This window comes from Eleutherodactylus coqui, chromosome 1 (genome assembly GCF_035609145.1).
Source record: "Eleutherodactylus coqui strain aEleCoq1 chromosome 1, aEleCoq1.hap1, whole genome shotgun sequence".
Taxonomy (NCBI): domain Eukaryota; kingdom Metazoa; phylum Chordata; class Amphibia; order Anura; family Eleutherodactylidae; genus Eleutherodactylus; species Eleutherodactylus coqui.
The window spans coordinates 33,236,280-33,254,797 of record NC_089837.1 but is presented as its reverse complement, the minus strand read 5'-3'; the positions used below and the strand labels follow the sequence as shown (position 1 = coordinate 33,254,797).

Genomic DNA, 18,518 nt, shown 5'->3' with positions numbered 1-18,518 from the left:
CTTAAAATCTTTTAAACACAGCGCCACCCTTATCTATAGGGTTGCGCGTGGTATTGCAGCTCAGCTCTATTGCAGTGAATGGGACATGACCCACAGACAAGGATGGCGCATAGTTTGGAAGAAAGCAGCCATGTTTTTCTAACCCTGTACACCCTTTTTAACAACTCTGGAGCACATGTTGTATGCAGCACACCTGCAGAGAGTCCGGGGTGAGGGTTACATGTCTGTATGTTGAGTACAGCTCTGTGTATATACTGTAGTCATCTTCTACAATGTATGAAACCCCCATGTGGCTTCTCAGTTCTGACTATTATCAGAAAAGCTGGATTAAAATAAGTATGGCCATCATTACAGCGCCCCCACGTGGTTGTGCACAGCTTTACCAGACTCCTGTATTGGCAATGTCTTTATATTTCGGTCAGCTGCGCCCGCACCCAGAAAGTTATTCTGTTCACTAATTCATCAGAATAGTCTCCCCTGCTGATGCGACTATCATTGGGTTGGCTTCACCCGAACAACCAGGTCTTTTCCATTACCCACCATCTAAGGGCTCATTCAGACGAGTGCTGTGTGTGCGCACAGATAGCACTTCAATAGGAATCAATGGGTGCCAATAGAAGCGTTCACATGAATGATTGTTAGACGCTCTGCATTAGCACATCTAACAAAGATAGGGCATGCGAGTGCAAACTCACATGTTAGCACCAAGGTGCGGGCAAAGATAGGGCCTGTCCTATCTGTAATGTGTGCTTTCCATAGACTCTTATGGGAGCTGAAAAGCACGCACCACAGATCAAGTGAAAAGACTACTTCAATGCACTGAGCGGGGGGTTGGACCCGACGACCCTGGAGGTCCCTTCCAACTCTACCGTTCTATGATTCTATGAATGAACCCGTTCTCACAATCTTTAGAGCAGTATAGCTGTGAGCTTTGCATGTGGCTATACTGCGGGCGGACAGCGCTCGTGTGAAAGAGTCCTAATGAGAGAGAAGAATCACATCTTCAGCACGCTCCTCTACCTATAGTTATCCAAGTCACTCATTCATTCAAGTAGCTCCACCCCTATTTTTTTCCTACATAAAAAAGAAATAAAGAAAGCAAGAAAGATGAAAAAAACGCAGAAAGAAAGAAGCAGAAAAAAAGCAAGAAAGAAGAAAAAAAAAGAAAGACAGAAGCATCAGCAAGAACGAAAGAATTAAAAAGGAAAGAAAGAGAAAAGCAAAAAGACGGCAAAAAAAGCAAAAAGCAGCAAGTAGGAAGGAAAAAAAGGAAAGACAGAAGCATCAGCAAGAAAGAAAACAGCGCAAAAATGAAAGAAAGAAAAAAGTAAGCAAGCAAGAAAAGAGCAGATGAAAAGAAAAAGAAAGAAAGAAGCAGCAGCTAGAAAGAAGAAAAAGAAAGAAAGAAGCAGGAGCGAGCAAGAAAGAAAAAAAAAGCAGCCAGAAAGAAGGAAAGGAACAAAGAAGGATAGAAAGAAAGAAAAAAAAAGAAAGAAAGAAGCAGCAGCCAGAAAGAAAACAGCAGCAAAAATGAAAGTAAAACGAGAAGAAAGAAAAAAAGAAGCAAGAAAGAAAAGAGCCGAAGAAAAGAAAAAGAAAGAAAAAAGCAGGAGCAAGAAAGAAAAAACAAGCAGCCAGAAAGAAGGAAAGGAAGGAAGGAAGAAAGAAGCAGCAAGAAAGAAGAAAACGATAAAGAAAGACAGAGGAGAAGGGAGAAGGAGGAAACAGCAGATCGAAAGAAAGAAGCAGCTTGAAGAAAGAAAGAGAAAGAAAAAAGCAGCAAGAAATTGTGATAACCCCTCTGGGTATTGTAGTCCGCCCGTTCCATTTATTACTTTAGTTGCCCACCTTTGTACCCGCTCAAGCTCTGATATGTCCTTCTTGAGTACTGATGCCCAAAACTGTCCACAATATTCCATGTGTGGTCTGACCAGTGACTTGTACAGAGGGAGGACAATGTCCTCATCATGAGCCCCTACTGATGTGTTCTTTCACTCTGTCCATCCATCCAAAAAAAGTAATAAAATCATACATTACACTCTTGGGTCACCTAGAGGGTATCCAAGTACTTGTGATCCGTTTTTAAGGCAAAGTTGAAGAAAAAGAAGAAAAATTGTAGAAAAGTGTGGAAAAGGAGAGAAAGAAGGAAAGTGAGGAGGAGAAGAAGAAAGAAGAGAAGGTGAAGAATAGGAAAGAAAAAGGAGAAGAACTTGAACCACCCAAGGTTTGGGTTCATGCCGAATTCAACTTTTGGCAAAGTTCAACCCAAAACAGGGTTCAACAGTTTTGGTTCACTCAAAAGTATTCCTTAAGTACCAAACTAGGCCGTGTCCTTAAAGGGGTGGTTTTCATGTGGGTGTCCATGATAGCAACAGGTCTCCATTCCAGATTATACTCCCCCCGCTACCTTTCTACAGGTACTACGTGGTTAATACTTAATATACTATAATGATACCCATATAACAGGGTGTAGGATGATGAAGGGTATCCTCCACCTGGACTTTCATGGTACATCCACAGGACATGCCATAAAGTCCAATAGATGTGGGCCCCATCTCCAGAACCCGCACCTCTCTCTACTTCTGGCCTCTCAGCCTCTGGTCTGGTTGTATGCGGTGTTTGGGGTGGTCAGGAGTTATGGAATCAGTGTAGCATTGGCCACGCTCGGCCACCTCCGTCCTCCGCCCACCTCATACGGAGAGGTATTGCCATCATAGCCATGTTTGGCTGAGACCGGAATAACCCTTTAATGGTGGCGTCTAGGCCAGGCGGGTATTGTATTTAAGTCAGAACTACGGAGCTCCAAACCTTCTGCTGACCTTCATACAACCAACTAGTGATTGCCACTGGGGGGCGTCTCACTGCTTATCAATGTAAATAGTTGACATTATTTTATCATTTAACCCCGTAATGACCAGCCTTTTTTTGCCTTAAAGACCTCCCATCAAAGCGATCTCATCATCACAGTGCAGAATTTGCTGACAGCCAGGAGGGGGCTTGTCTTATGGGGACGAGCTGTATATTTTATTGGCACCACTCTGGGTACATTATATGATGTGCTGTATAACATTTATTACTGTTTTTTGGGAGGGCATGGACCCCCCCCCCCCCCCCCAGGAATTCTGCCATTGTTTCTGGGGTTTTCTTTGCACCACATTCTCAATCTTATCTGAATCAGTAAAATTACCGCAATACCAAGATTCTAGATATTGTGTTGCACAAAATACACATTTTTAAAGAAAAACAATTGAATCTGCATTGCCCCAATCTAAAACTGCTTTTTTAGAGTTCTGTGCTTGATTTTTTGTGGGAAAAGTTGTAGTTTTTATTGGTACCAGTGTAGGCAAAAATGCGAATTATTATGAAGCTGCATTTTTTTTTTTTATTAAACTTAATTGGACTTTTTTGACCCAATTTTTTAGTTCCTCGAGGAGATTTGCCAGTGAGACTTGATCGTTTGATCGCTAGGATAGTACACTGCATTACTTATGTAATGCATTCTACTATGTCTATGACAGCAGCCTATTAGACTCTGTAGGAGGCGGGGCCTAATAGAGTGAGTTACATGGTGGACACTGCTGACTTTGTCAGGCCTCCAGCTACACGGGAACCTATTAGTACTTTGTGATCGTATTGCAAGGTGCCAATGGGCGATAGGTGGAGCCCCCTGTCATACGTTTACATGCTGCAGTTGTTTTGTTTGTGGCATGTAAGGAGTTAAACCAGGATCTGAGGTTTCTCCTCTGTTGGTGGTTAGAGCAGGAGCCGGGCTGTCAGTAGCAGCCAAGACACCGCCTTACAGAAGATGTATGTGCAGGTATAAAGCTTATTAGTGAGTCAGTAAAAAGGCAGAGGATTAAAGGGGCTTACCAATTTGGATCAAACATAGACGCAATGGAAGCACAACTAACCATGAGGTGGCCAACTAGTCGGTGACAGCTAAGTATGCCTGGGCGAGGCTATGTCTGTAATTCCCATTGACTTCCATGGGAGTTACCGGCATAGCAAAGCTTGCTTTGCTGTTTCTGTCCCTCTAACTACCCATGGTCACTACATACACCCTGACCAGGGGTGGTGGGGCCCCAACTAGTGCTAATAGTCATAGGATATCCTGTAGATATGTCATAGAAGCCCCAGGTGAGAATGCCCCTTTAAATGAATGCTTTTGCCTGGGGGTACTTGGGATACTACCCCCCCCCCCCCCTTTCAGTTTAGGGTGATATATCTGCATTGTGCGGCTCGGAGGACGCCCCGATAACAGCAGTCATGAGCCAAAATGTAAGAACTCTGATGAATAGAACTAATAATAATAATATGGAGACGATGGGAAGGACGGCAGCAGGATGATGACAATGGATGATGATGATGCAGGCTGAATTACAGCAGGACTGGAATCACTAAGAGAAGCCGTGCTGAACCCTCTCTGTGCTGATAGTCTATGGGATTATGTTATGGACGACGTCACATCAGGGTCCGCAGGATAGTGGAGCGCTACAGGGAGCTTCTTCCATCTCAGGACACAGCATGATTATGATTGATGGGTTCAATGGTAGAAGAAGGGGGGGCACATGGGGTGAGGTGGGATCCACCGTCTACTGACAGAATGTTTTATGTTACGCATGCTGAATGATTATTGTGCCGATGACCGCTGGATCATGTGAAACCCAATGACTACTCAGTGTAAACGCTGCCAGCAACTTGGAGATCAGCCATGATTCATTCCCTTTGCATTCAGTTTCTGCAGGCATTAAAAACTAATGACGGCCCATGTAAAAGAGCAATCACAATCTCCGTCCAGCTCCACCTTCATTCACGGAGCAATCATCACTCCTGTATGAAAGCACGGCAATGATCACTGGGATGCCCGCATGGCACAACAGATGGCACAGCCCATTAGGCTATACACATCAGTCTGCATAAAAGAAATGTGCAGCCTGTCCTATTTTGGTTCGCGTCACAGACTGGAATTGGGCAAGCGATGTCCACTGGCCACAGGAGTCACAAAGCATGCGGACATGAGCCCGTGTGCTGCGCAATACAATTTGCATTGGAGAATGCCGGGCATAACTCGCATACATCCATTTGCAGGAGCCCTAATATGCATTCAAATGTCACCGTCAAGAAAGCCTCTGCCAGTCCAGGTATATGATGTGTTTTATCTCAAGCTCACCTGATGTCATTAATAACGCCCTTGATTAGTGGCATCAGGTGTGTTTGAGACAACTCCTGATTTGCATATTTGTGCCCTTATGAGGGATTCTATTCTGGGGGTAAATAATTCTGAGACTGCAGTAATCATTAAAAATGGCATTTTATGGTGAAACCATTTCTTCTATTAGTTGTGTTGAGCTACACTCATTGTTAAAAACCAATCCCTCCGCTATAAACTGTCAGAGTGGAAGGAAACTTTATATATAGGGAAGTGATTACAATATCGGAGCAAAAGGGTCATTTATTGTGGAGATCTGACCCCTTGTAGGGAGGCTCTAGTACCCTGTTGTACCGCCTGTAGCTTGGATACAAGATGTGATATGGGCAGGCATGGAGGCTCTAGTACCCTGTTGTACCGCCTCTAGCTTGGATACAAGATGTGATATGGGGGGGCATGGAGGCTTTAGTACCGTGTTGTATCACCTCTAGCTTGGATACAGGATGTGATACAGGCGGGCATAGAGGCTCTAGTACCCTGTTGTACCACCTCTAGCTTGGATACAAGATGTGATACGGGGGGCATGGAAGCTCTAGTACCGTGTTGTATCACCTCTAGCTTGGATACAAGATGTGATACAGGTGGGCATGGAGGCTCTAGTACCCTGTTGTACCGCCTCTAGCTTGGATACAAGACGCGATACGGGGGGCATGGAAGCTCTAGTACCCTGTTGTACCGCCTTTAGCTTGGATACAAGATGCGATACGGGGGGCATGGAAGCTCTAGTACCCTGTTGTACCACCTCTAGCTTGGATACAAGATGTGATACGGGGGGGCATGGAAGCTCTAGTACCCTGTTGTACCACCTCTAGCTTGGATACAAGATGTGATACGGGGGGCATGGAAGCTCTAGTACCCTGTTGTACCACCTCTAGCTTGGATACAAGATGTGATACGGGGGGCATGGAAGCTCTAGTACCTTGTTGTACCACCTCTAGCTTGGATACAAGATGTGATACGGGGGGCATGGAAGCTCTAGTACCCTGTTGTACCACCTCTAGCTTGGATACAAGATGTGATACAGGGGGGCATGGAAGCTCTAGTACCCTGTTGTACTGCCTCTAGCTTGGATACAAGATGTGATACAGGCAGGCATGGAGGCTCTAGTACCCTGTTGTACCGCCTCTAGCTTGGATACAAGATGTGATACGGGGGGCATGGAGGCTCTAGTACCCTGTTGTAATGCCTCTAGCTTGGATACAAGATGTGATACAGCCAGGCATGGAGGCTCTAGTACCCTGCTGTACCACCTCTAGCTTAGATACAGGAGGTGATATGGGGGGCATGTAGGCTCTAGTACCCTGTTGGGCTGCTTCTAGCTTGGATACAAGATGTGATACAGTCTGGACAGAATGGCCGGTGGGGGACAATTCATTGATACTACCATCAGCTTCCCACATCCCAATAATGCGCCCCCCTCGGGTAACGGGGTGAAATCTCACCTCTGCGTTGTAGAGACGTCCCGGACCAACAAGCTCTACAGAAGCGGAAGAAGAGGTCACTACACACAAGGGGCCTCCGAGAGCCTCTTATAGGCCAAGGGGGGAACCACTTTTAGGGCCTCCGGTGACAAGACCGTCCATCTAATCACTACAACTCTCATCATTACAGATCTGCCTGAGATGGAGCTGCAGGACGGGGTTTGTAGCAAAATAACATCTCCTGGGGGTGGGATTTTTTTGACAAAAGAGTGTTTAAATTGTTCTTGTTTAAATGTTTTTTGCAAACATCTGAAAAGTCTGCTATAAAAAGGTGGTGAGCCTGACCGACCATCTAATGTGACCTCCCATAAGGTCCTCCCATGAAGATCAGAAGCCACAACACACAGACAAGCTGAGTTGTCCCCAGAGTGAGAGATATTCTATATAGCAGTTGTCTGATCTGCCTAATAGCTAATAGAGGGTCCAAAGCTGAGGGGTCCCTCCTCTATCACATCCATGTGATCTAGCATCTATTGAGCCTCGTGTAGTGCAGTGTTAATGCAGTCCTAAGCTCTCGCTCACAACCTGAAGGTTGCGGGTTCAATCCCCACATTGGTTCAGGTAGCCGGTTCAAGCTTGACTCCATGCTCCCAAGGTCAGTAAAATGAGCACCCAGCCTGGTGGGGGGTAATAAATAAATTACTTGAAATTACTTGAAAGTGCTGCAGAATATGTTGGCGCTATACAAAAAAGATTTATTTTTACATTTTTTTTATATAAGAGTTGTTTAATGGTGAATGTCCCCCTTGAATACCATCTAAATAGGTCCAGCGTTTTCTGCTAAGTCAATGTTGTGTGCAAAGAGGGCAGCCCCTGTTCATATGTTGTTCGGGGTATATAAATATCATAGAGTGCGGTCCTCTGCTTGAGACTCGCCTCTATGAACCAGAATGAGCTTCTCAGTAGCAATTCTGGTGACCATCTGTCATCCTGATATTAAAATATGGTCCATGTGAGGGACTGTGCATCTTCGCACAACCCCTTTAAGAAAGCACTCAGTGATTGTTGACTTACAGTCAATGTGACCCTATTTTTGTGCCCCTGTGGTCTAATGTGGAGTGGTTGGAGTCCAGCATAGTTTGGTCTGTAGTCACCTGGTGGGCTAGTGTTCAGTTTTTAGATATTCACTCAATAACCCTTCCTCGCCCCACGCTCTGAAATGGAGAGCTGCTCTGTAAGAATGGCTCCTGTCCTGGCAGACCTGGACCTTCTCTCATCCTGTTCTTACAGGACAACAGTTCATGTGAATCACCTCCTAAAATACTCCAGTATCCCTGCAGCAGCTGCAGGGTAATATCAGGCCGGCCACAGCCAGATTAGCTGTCAGGGCTGCCGAGTCATGGTGAGCAAACTGAAATAGTCAAACCCTGTTTGAGATTGAACTTTGCTGCACCTTCGTTGAAGCAGTAAGGATAGGAAGATGTTTGTACTCCTGGAAACCAACAGAACCACCGGTCAGAGGAGCACAAATGTGACAGAAGGGGGGCAGACAGAACGAAGAAAACAAGAAGAGGTATCTTCAATAAGGAAGAAGCATCTTCAAAGAAGAAAAATAATTGAAGAAGGATTTCCGAAGAAGAATCTTCCTTCACCTTCCTCCTCCTTCCTTCACCTTCCTCCTCCTTCCTCCTCCTTCCTTCACCTTCCTCCTCCTTCCTCCTCCTTCCTTCTTTAGTATTATATACCGGGTTTACAGATATTGGTAAAGTTCATAAGTTATGAGTAAAGATTCTTTCATCTGAAATGTGTAAATAGACCCGGAGTTTCATGTGTATTTTGCTACTTTTTACTCAATAAGTACTTTTATGACTCAATAAATGCCTGCTTTTATTTTTTCCTGGACTTTCCGGCTGCAGGACTTTCTCATATTTATATTGGTGAGGTTCAGGTTTGGTTCAAACTACTTTGAACTGACCCAAACTTTTTGCGCAAAGTTGAAAAACCATCTAAACTAAACTTTTGAAAAGTTTGCTAATCACTAGTGCTCTGAGCCGTACCTAGCGCTATCACTTGGTCCCCCCAGGCCCCACTTTGGCAAAAGGGTTGTGCATCTTGGCACAACCCCTTTAGTCCCTTAATATATCTTCACAGCTCTTGATCTCCCACTAGTGTTGGCAGAATTTTAGCATTTAACCCTATAGAGCTATGTATCAGAAAAATGAAGCCCAAGCTCCTATAAAGGATTTTGAACCTAAAAATGACATAATAGTAAGCAGTGGCAATTCGGCAGCCAGCCCCTTTAAATGCCCCATGTTCGTCTATTTAGATGTGGCTCTTAGGGGTCGGGGGGTGAGTTTGCTCATGTATCATTCTCTCATAGGGACTTAGAGATATAGATTGTTACATTGTCTCCAGCCCATCATCACATATAACGGTGTAAGACACAATGTATCATTCTCTTCCTGTCATTCATCCCGATTCCCTGTCAGTCAGTGATAATGAGCAGCCGATGATTTATCCTGAGTGTACTCAGTATGGATAATGACTACATCGCTCATCATCCACCCGCTGACATCATATATATCCCTTCCAGCAGAGACGGCACTGGAGAGCCTCAATATATTACATGGACAGATGGAACTTATTCTTCCCTTCTTCTCTGTTTACCCATTTCAGTGCCGGAGGTTTTATCTTTTCCATTTTCTGTAGAGACAGGCTGGAAGTGATCTCCGAGAACCCAGCGGACACAACAAGACCCGGGGATGGAGGGGGTCCCATGATTCCCCGCTCACTCACCCCCACTTCTCAAATCTTGCACATTTTATTATATATCTTTTTCTGTCCAGCTGCTTCCACCACAGAAATAATTAGCAACACTGAATGGCCCCTTTATTAAAGCTCCGTTCCTTTCATGATTGGCGCTTCCCTGTATGGTAATTCTCCCTGTGACCCCGGAGTGCGGCATAAAATCACATGGCAAGTTATCTGCGAATCAGTTTCAGTGTAAATCCACATCAGATGGGAAAATCCAGTGATCTGAGTGATTCCAACAAGGCCGGTCATCGGTGCTAGACTAGACGAGGCTGGGTCATTAGTGCTAGACTAGCCGGGGCCGGGTCATCGGTGCTAGACTAGCCGGGGCCGGGTCATCGGTGCTAGACTAGCCGGGGCCGGGTCATCGGTGCTAGACTAGCCGGGGCCGGGACATCGGTGCTAGACTAGCCGGGGCCGGGTCATCGGTGCTAGACTAGCCGGGGCTGGGTCATCGGTGCTAGACTAGCCGGGGGTTGGGTCATCGGTGCTAGACTAGCCGGGGGTCGGGTCATCGGTGCTAGACTAGCCGGGGCATCAGTGCCAGACTAGCCGGGGCCGGTTCATCGGTGCTAGACTATTAGGGGCCGGGTCATTGGTGCTAGACTAGCCGGGGCCGGGTCATCGGTGCTAGACTAGCCGGGGCCGGGTCATCGGTGCTAGACTAGCCGGGGCTGGGTCATCGGTGCTAGACTAGCCGGGGGTTGGGTCATCGGTGCTAGACTAGCCGGGGGTCGGGTCATCGGTGCCAGACTAGCCGGGGCATCGGTGCCAGACTAGCCGGGGCCGGTTCATCGGTGCTAGACTATTAGGGGCCGGGTCATTGGTGCTAGACTAGCCGGGGCCGGGTCATCGGTGCTAGACAAGCCGGGGCCGGGTCATCGGTGCTAGACTAGTCGGGGCTGGGTCATCGGTGCTAGACTAGCCAAGGCCGGGTCATCGGTGCTAGACAAGCCGGGGCCGGGTCATCGGCGCTAGACTAGCCGGGGCATCGGCGCTAGACTAGCCGAGGCAGGTTCATCGGTGCTAGACTAGCCGGGGCCGGGTCATCGGTGCTAGACTAGCCGGGGCCGGGTCATCGGTGCTAGACTAGCCGGGGGTTGGGTCATCGGTGCTAGACTAGCCGGGGGTCGGGTCATCGGTGCTAGACTAGCCGGGGCATCGGTGCCAGACTAGCTGGGGCCGGGTCATCGGTGCTAGACTATTAGGGGCCGGGTCATTGGTGCTAGACTAGCTGGGGCCGGGTCATCGGTGCTAGACTAGCCGGGGCCGGGTCATCGGTGCTAGACTAGCCAGGGCTGGGTCATCGGTGCTAGACTAGCCAAGGCCGGGTCATCGGTGCTAGACAAGCCGGGGCATCGGCGCTAGACTAGCCGGGGCATCGGCGCTAGACTAGCCGAGGTAGGTTCATCGGTGCTAGACTAGCCGGGGCCGGGTCATCGGTGCTAGACTAGCCGGGGCCGGGTCATCGGTGCTAGACTAGCCGGGGCCGGGTCATCGGTGCTAGACTAGCCGGGGCCGGGTCATCGGTGCTAGACTAGCCGGGGCCGGGTCATCGGTGCTAGACTAGCCGGGGCCGGGTCATCGGTGCTAGACTAGCCGGGGCCGGGTCATCGGTGCTAGACTAGCCAGGGCCGGGATGTTCCTATCAAACTTGTGGGGTCTTCTCGTGCAGTGCTGGGGAGAGTATACAGAGAATGGAGGAAAAACATCCAGCGATAGGGGTTCCTGTGCACAGAAACAACACATCACCAAAAGGGGTCAGAGGAGGATGTCAGGAATCGTTCTGATGATCAGGCGCTGTACAGTCAGCAGTAGCCAAATACAATGCTGGAGCTCCAACTAATGTGTCTGAACGCACAACTCGCCGTTCCTTATCACAGATGAGCTATAACAGCAGACGACCAGTTCCAGCTCAATTGTGTCTAAGACAAACAGAGAGACTCCAGCGGGCAAAAGCGCGCAAAAAATTGTATCACTAAGCAGCAGGAAACACATCTCCTGGTCAGATGGATCTAGATTTCTGTTGCTCCGTGCTGATGGGAGGTCAGAATTTGGCGCAAGCAGCATGAATCGCTGACCCTTTCAGTCAGCCGGTCAGAACATGTCAGACCTCCATCTAATCTGCAGCAATTACAAGAAACTTCCTGTCCGCAGGGGCCGATATTCCTGCAGAATGGATCCACACCGCGATGCAGTTCTGAAGGCCAAAGGAGTCCAACGCTCTACTAGATGGGGGGCTCTAATAAAGGGGTTGTTCAATGATTGTGTTGCTGTTGCAATTTGATTGTAAGATTACCGCTCTAATCAAACAATCTAATTATCTCACAGATAGATAGACAGTCAAGGTTTATTACAGCTCTCCTCCTGGGCAATGTAGAGTTAAATATGGTCTGTAAAGGTCAGTATTATTCACACACAAACGTCTAAACTGCAGGAAGGGAGAGAGTACAGGGAGCACCCACTGAGCTCTGAACTAGCAGTGACACAAGCAGACAGGCTGCTGCATCCTCTCCATTCACTAATATATACTGCATGCATCCATCTGCTCTCCTCTCAAAGCCTGAATTTCCTTTAGGAGTATTTTCCTACTGACCCAAGTTCTATAACAGCCCTGGTCTTTCAAAAGGATAATTATGCAAGGTTGTAGTTATAAAGTTGGATCCAGCGCTATATACTACTGGTGTCCCATATTAAAATGACAATAGCATACTTGAATAGGAAGGCATGGATACACTACAGGACGGTATGGCACACGGGCAGCTGATATCCATGTTCCAGCGCCCCCAAGAGCCCGCGCACCATGCCATTATGCAGCATATCTATGTCTTCCTATTCTAGTATGATATTATCCTATTATAGGACACCAGTAGTATATAGCGCTGGATCCGGCTTTCTGACTACATCCTGTATATAAAGTGATGAAGCTATCTTCTACAACATCCTTTTAACATAGAGAATGCCGAAGTCTGCCGGCCTGACCGCAGGCCTCCAGACCCGAACTCGGAGCATCAGACCCTTGGATGGTATAGAAGGCAGTGGGGATGAGCCCTAATGGACGAGCCCTGTTAGCGGCTGCGGGGTCACCCTGTACTGGACACTTCTAAAGTGATGAGTTCTCAGATTCATCAAAGCCGCTATTACAGTCATCTATCAGGTGCGGAGGAAAATGCAGCGTTGATTGCTGGTAATTAATTTTTGATGTCACTGTTCTTTTATGTGCAATCCGCCCGCTCAGAAATTTGTATATCAAAAGGATTCTGGCATTTTGTGTCACGCTTGTCATCCGCTTCATAAAACTTCATCTGGGGGGTTCTGATGAGCGGTGATGAAGGGAAACATGCACTTGTATCAGGAGGAGAATAAACATCTGATCCGGGACATATCCTACTGATAGAAGAATGGATACTGCGTCTTATTCTCACCGCATATAAGGACAGAATGTCAGTCACTTACAGTATGTCACATCACTAATAATGCCGCCTATCCACTCACTAGGGTGCAGCGGTGACATCACTGAAAATGCAGCCTATACATTCATTAGAAAGCAGAGGTGACATCACTGAGAGTGCAGTCTATGCATTCACTAGAGAACAGTGGTGACATCACTAACAATGCAGTGTATCTATTCACACAAGAACAGTGGTGACATCACTGAGAATGCAGTGTATCCATTCACAGGAGAGCAGTGGTGACATCACTAATAATGCAGCCTTTCCCTTCACTAGAGAGTAGCTGTGACATCACTGAGAGTGCAGCTTATCCAATCACTAGAGAGCAGCAGTGACATCACTGAGAATGCAGTGCATCCATTTACGCAGTGTATGCATTCAATAGAGAGCAGGGGTAATATCACTTATAATTCAGAGTATCCAATCACTAGAGAGCAGTGGTGATATCACAAAGAATGCAGCCTACCCTTTAACTAGAGTGCAGCAGAGACATAATTGAGAATGCAGCATATCCATTCCCTAAAGAGCAGCGGTGACATCACTGAGAATGCAGCCTATCAATTCACTAGAGAGCGGGGGTGATATCACTAAGAATACAGCCTATCTATTCACTAGAGAGCAGTGGTGACATCACTGAGAATGCAGTGCATCCATTTACGCAGCGTATGCATTCAATAGAGAGCAGGGGTGATATCACTTATAATTCAGAGTATCCATTCACTAGAGAGCAGGGGTTACATCATTGACAATGCAGCGTATGCATTCAATAGAGAGCAGAGGTGATATCACTTATAATTCAGAGTATCCATTCACTAGAGAGCAGGGGTGACATCATTGACAATGCTCTTGTCAATTAACTAGAGAGCAGCAGCGACATCACTGATAATGCAGAGTATCCATTCACATGAGCGCAGCGGTGACATCACTGATAACACAGCCTATCCCTTCACTACAAAGCAGTGGTGACATCACTAAGAATGCAGCCTATCCCTTCACTAGAGAGCAGCAGTGACATCCCTAATAACGCAGCCTATCTATCCACTAGAGAGCAATGCTGACATCACTAAGAATACAGCCTATCCAATCAAACAAGAGCAGCAGTGACATCATTGACAATGCTCCTGTCAATTCACTAGAGAGCAGCAGTGACATCACTAATAATGCAGCATATCCATTAACTAGAGAGCAGCGGTGACATCACTAAGAATGCAGCCTATCCCTTCACTAGAGAGCAGCAGTGATATCACTAATAACGCAGCCTATCTATCCACTAGAGAGCAGCCGTGACATCACTAAGAATAGAGCCTATCCAATCACACGAGAGCAGCGGTGACATCCTTGACAATGCTCCTGTCAATTCACTAGAGAGCAGCGGTGACATCAGTGATAATGCAGCCTATTCACTCTCTAGAGAGCAGCGGTGACATCACTAGTAATGCAGCCTATCCATTCACTAGAGAGCAGTGCCATCACTGAGATTGAAGAATATCCATTCACTAGAGAGCAGCAGTGACATCACTGAGAATGCAGCCTTTCCAATCACTAGACATCACTAATAATGCAGCTTACCTATTCACTAAAGAGGATCCTGGCAATATCAGGCTGAAGTAACCTTGTTTTTCCAGAAGTTGAGGACCCCTGTGGTGGCCCCCCTTCTATAGTATATGGCTTATATGGCGTACTGCATGCTGGGGATGTGCAATAAGTGTCTATGATGAGAATACTCCTTTAAGAGCAGAGCACCAGATAACCTGCAAAGACTCCACTTGTCTTGTGTTAGCTTATGCATGATTTTTCTTGGCAGATCCGACCACATGCTGCAGACCCTCCATACAGCTGCTGCTCCCCCGGGTGTACAGGATTACCTCTACTGCCTCTCTGGTAGATGTAGTCTATGGACCAGGTATAGCAGCTAAGAGGACAGGTGGGTCTGTAGGGGAACCATTAGTAGAGGGACCACCTATATTGTAGTGGACAACTACGTGTACTACATACATAGTAGAAGCACCACTTTCCGAGAGAAGGAATGACACACGGAGTGCCCAGTATTCCTTGGGGACCTTTCACATGGACAGAGCTCTTCCATAGGATGTAGTACAATTTGCCCTCCTGCCGAAAATTCAGCACCAACATCCGTGGGGCTAACATGCAGATTTGGATGCGTAACTGAAAATGATAGAATTCTACAGGAAATTCTGCATCACAACTTGCATTTAGTCAAAAAATGTCCTTCTATGGGAAAGATCCTTTGGGGAGGGGAACAGTGTACAGAGGGACCACTATGACTCCTGTGCTGGGATACCCCCAAGCCAATCTCGGCCCTTGGCCTTTAACAATAATTATAAATTACAATGGGCAAGAACATCAATTACAGCACCGCTTAAAGGGGAGCTTCCTGAGATCCCACCCCATCATCATTGATACTGGTCAGCATTATAACAGGGCATAACAAGTGCAGCTATTACTATATAATCCCCCCCCCCCACAGGTAGTTGAGAATAGGAACAAGGTGGATATCAGGAATGGTTGCTGCCATCCCCTGGCCCACCAGGACCAAAAATGACTCACAGTCCTAATGTGTTATGTGGGATGTAGTCAAAAAGCTGGATCCAGCTCTATATCTCAGTACTGGTCTGCTATATTGATTAGGAAGACATATTACATGACGGTATGGCGCATGGGCTCCTGGGGGCCCCGGAACATGGATATCAGTTGTGTTGTGGCTCCTGTGAGAGAGAAGAAGTAAAACCCAACTGCAAAGTTGTAGAGTAGCATGTGAGGAGCAGAAATCCGTGTTCTGCATCTCTCCAAGTCCGGTGAGAGGGCTGTTATGGCTGAAGTAAGGGAAGCGTACTGGAAGCATCCTCCTCCTGCTACGATAGGAGCCGATCATCCAGGAAGCCGTCTGCCATCATCTACAGGAGATTCAAGGACCGATCCACATAGAGTCCCTGTAGTGACAACAGGTCCAACGAGGTGATGGTGCCAAATTCCAACCTACACATTCATAGTGAAGTCCTCGTCTTCTGACTGAGTTGGGTCTTACCAGTAATTTGCATTGCAGCTGCACTGAATCAGCGCGTCGCCATTCACTGACACGGCAATGATAGCGTCAGCCCCGGACAGCACTGTAGAAGGGCTCCATACATTTATTGTAGCAGAAGGAGCCACTTCCAGTACGCTTTCCTTACCTCAGTTGTAGCAGTGGTCCCACGGGACTTAAAGAGACGTGGAAAGCGTATTACAGCTTCTCACATGCTGCTCTTCAACTCCTCAATTGGGGTTTACTCACTTTCTTACAAGGGCCACAATACAAAATTGAAATCCATGTTCTGGCACCCACAGGGGCCCGTGCTTCTTACCACCGTGTAGTGCATTCATGCCTTCTTAGTCAAGTTTGCCATTTCAATATAGGACACCAGTAGTTACATCCTGTAAAGTGACTTCTAGTCCTCAGGGCTTATAATGTAATAGCAGGTTGACCCATTCACAAGGTAGGTAGGTTATAAAGCATGGCATAGTCACCCACTGCCACCACTGCTTTGCTTGGACACCTGTGCAGCAAGAGACTTCAAGTTCTCCAAAAGTTGCCTGTAAACTTTCAAAACTTTCCCCCTCTCTTGACAATGCATTGGTCTCCCGCCGCTCCTTACCTGTGGTGGTGCAGGACATTATGTAATACACAGCCACTGACAGCCTTCCGCCCACATAGTAGCCCATGCTGTTGGGTGATGAGCTGTTGATATTCCAAGTGCTTTGTTCCTTAAAGAAAGCCAACTCCAGGGACTCTAACCTGAGGAAGCATCCAAGGCTGAACCTGCCTGCATTATACTTTTATAAAGGTGCTGGCAGGAGCCGTGAGTGCAGGGAGGCAGAGCTGCTGCTGTCCATTAGTGGGACCTGGGGAGCTGTCCTCGGTGCTGAACCTGCTGCAGGCTGAGTGCTCTCTCCGTGGTGCTGAATCAGGGCTGGAGCTGCGGAAGCCCCCCAGGGACCCTGCTAGTCAGTGAGAGGCTTTACGGTCTCTTTGTTCCTTGGAAGATGCCCTGAAAGGAAGAACATTGTGCAGATTAGAAGAGGAGCTCACTAGATTAACCCATTATAAGCCGCACCAGGAGAAGACCAGGAACATGGATGAGGAATACACACATACACTGGATGGCTCCTTTATTAGAGCACCCAGATCTCTCATGATTGGAGCTTCACTGTATGGAGAGTATACAGAGATTGGCATGGTCAAGCAAAACATCTAGTGAAAGGGGATCCTGTGGATGGAAACAACATGTCACCGAAAGGGGTCAGAAGAGGATGTCAGGAATCGTTGAGTAGTGGCCAATGCTTGTAATTGCAGGCACAGCTTCCACTAAAATCAATGGGACCCCAGACTGCAATTACAAGTGCAGCTCCCGTTGATTTCAATGAGAGCTGTGCCTGCAATTATGAGCATCGGCCACATGGGTCAGAACACCGGCTTCTGCTCCAGCCCCGGTGTATCCTGGCACTGACAGCTGGTACTGCCTGGAAAAGCCCTTTAAAACACAATATGAAGAATAAACCCTCTAAAGGATGCGTTCACACTGATTTGCTGCAGATCCGCACCAAAATCTGCGACAAACTAAACCATTACCTGCTGCAAGTCACTAGAAGAGAAGGGAGAGGGATGAGGCGTACAAAGAAGGATCCTTATGTCACGGCTCGTCCGTAGATGCAGCAAGTCCTCACCATGCATGCAGTGTGGCACCGAACCTCTTTATAACAAATACCTTGGAAATTAACCCATTAGTAGGTACAAGGAGACCCAGGAGGTGCATTAAGAATATATCACTTTGTCTACAAACAAGGAGCATCTGAAGAAGCCGCACTGGACATGCTGCTTTAGGATCAAAACCCCCTACAACGGGTAGATGACCCCATTATTCCTTCTACGGGCACCAGGAGTCGCATTTACACTCCTCAACATTGAAATTGCCACTATTAAAATTCATAAAGTTATGCAAATCGAGGAAGTTGAAGGTGCCGCGGAACCAGAGGTACGCGCAATTCTCCATAGTGTCCCAGGAGACGTTTTTCAGCACGCCGACGCCAGACCGCATGTTGCTCTTGCAGCCTGCATGCCTAAGTATGCGGCCATGAGCTGCAGCGTCTCCCATCGAGCAGATCTGGGACGCCCTTGGTCAGCAATTGTATAAGGAACTATCAGCCGCGCATCTTGATGCATTCAGCGTAGCAGAACGTTCCACAGAAAACCATTAATAACCTCGATGATAGCGTTCCGAGGCGTGTGAGTGCGTGGACTTCTGCGTGAGCCGCCCATACTCCGTACTGAATAAATCGAGATCTTTGGACTATTTTGTTCCCATTTTCTCATTATTTGCATAGAATTACCATGTCTATCGGTCGCACGATTTCCATAATTCCAGAGCTTTTCCTTCTTGGGGGCCCAATTTCAATGTTGAGGAGTCTATGCAGGGTAGAAGTTCAGGGCTAACAGTAAATAGGACAACTTTCCGGAGCTGCTTGACACTATCACACCCCTAATCACATGCACACAGGAGGTCCTGCACCCCCATGCAGCCTCTCTGGAGACCCCATCCCTGTGCAAGTCATTACAAGCCATACAATTGC

The 18,518-nt window shown here is 47.3% G+C and overlaps 1 protein-coding gene across 1 annotated transcript in view; it reads right to left on the bottom strand.

The window, feature by feature from the left end:
- CHRNA2 (cholinergic receptor nicotinic alpha 2 subunit) overlaps positions 1-18,518 on the bottom strand; it is a 99,040-nt gene that overhangs the window by 75,651 nt on the left and 4,871 nt on the right. Inside the window, exon 2 of the mRNA XM_066594722.1 lies at positions 16,547-16,939. Coding sequence (XP_066450819.1) covers positions 16,547-16,613 — 67 coding nt within the window. The 5' untranslated portion in view covers positions 16,614-16,939. The remainder of the gene's footprint in view (positions 1-16,546; positions 16,940-18,518) is intronic.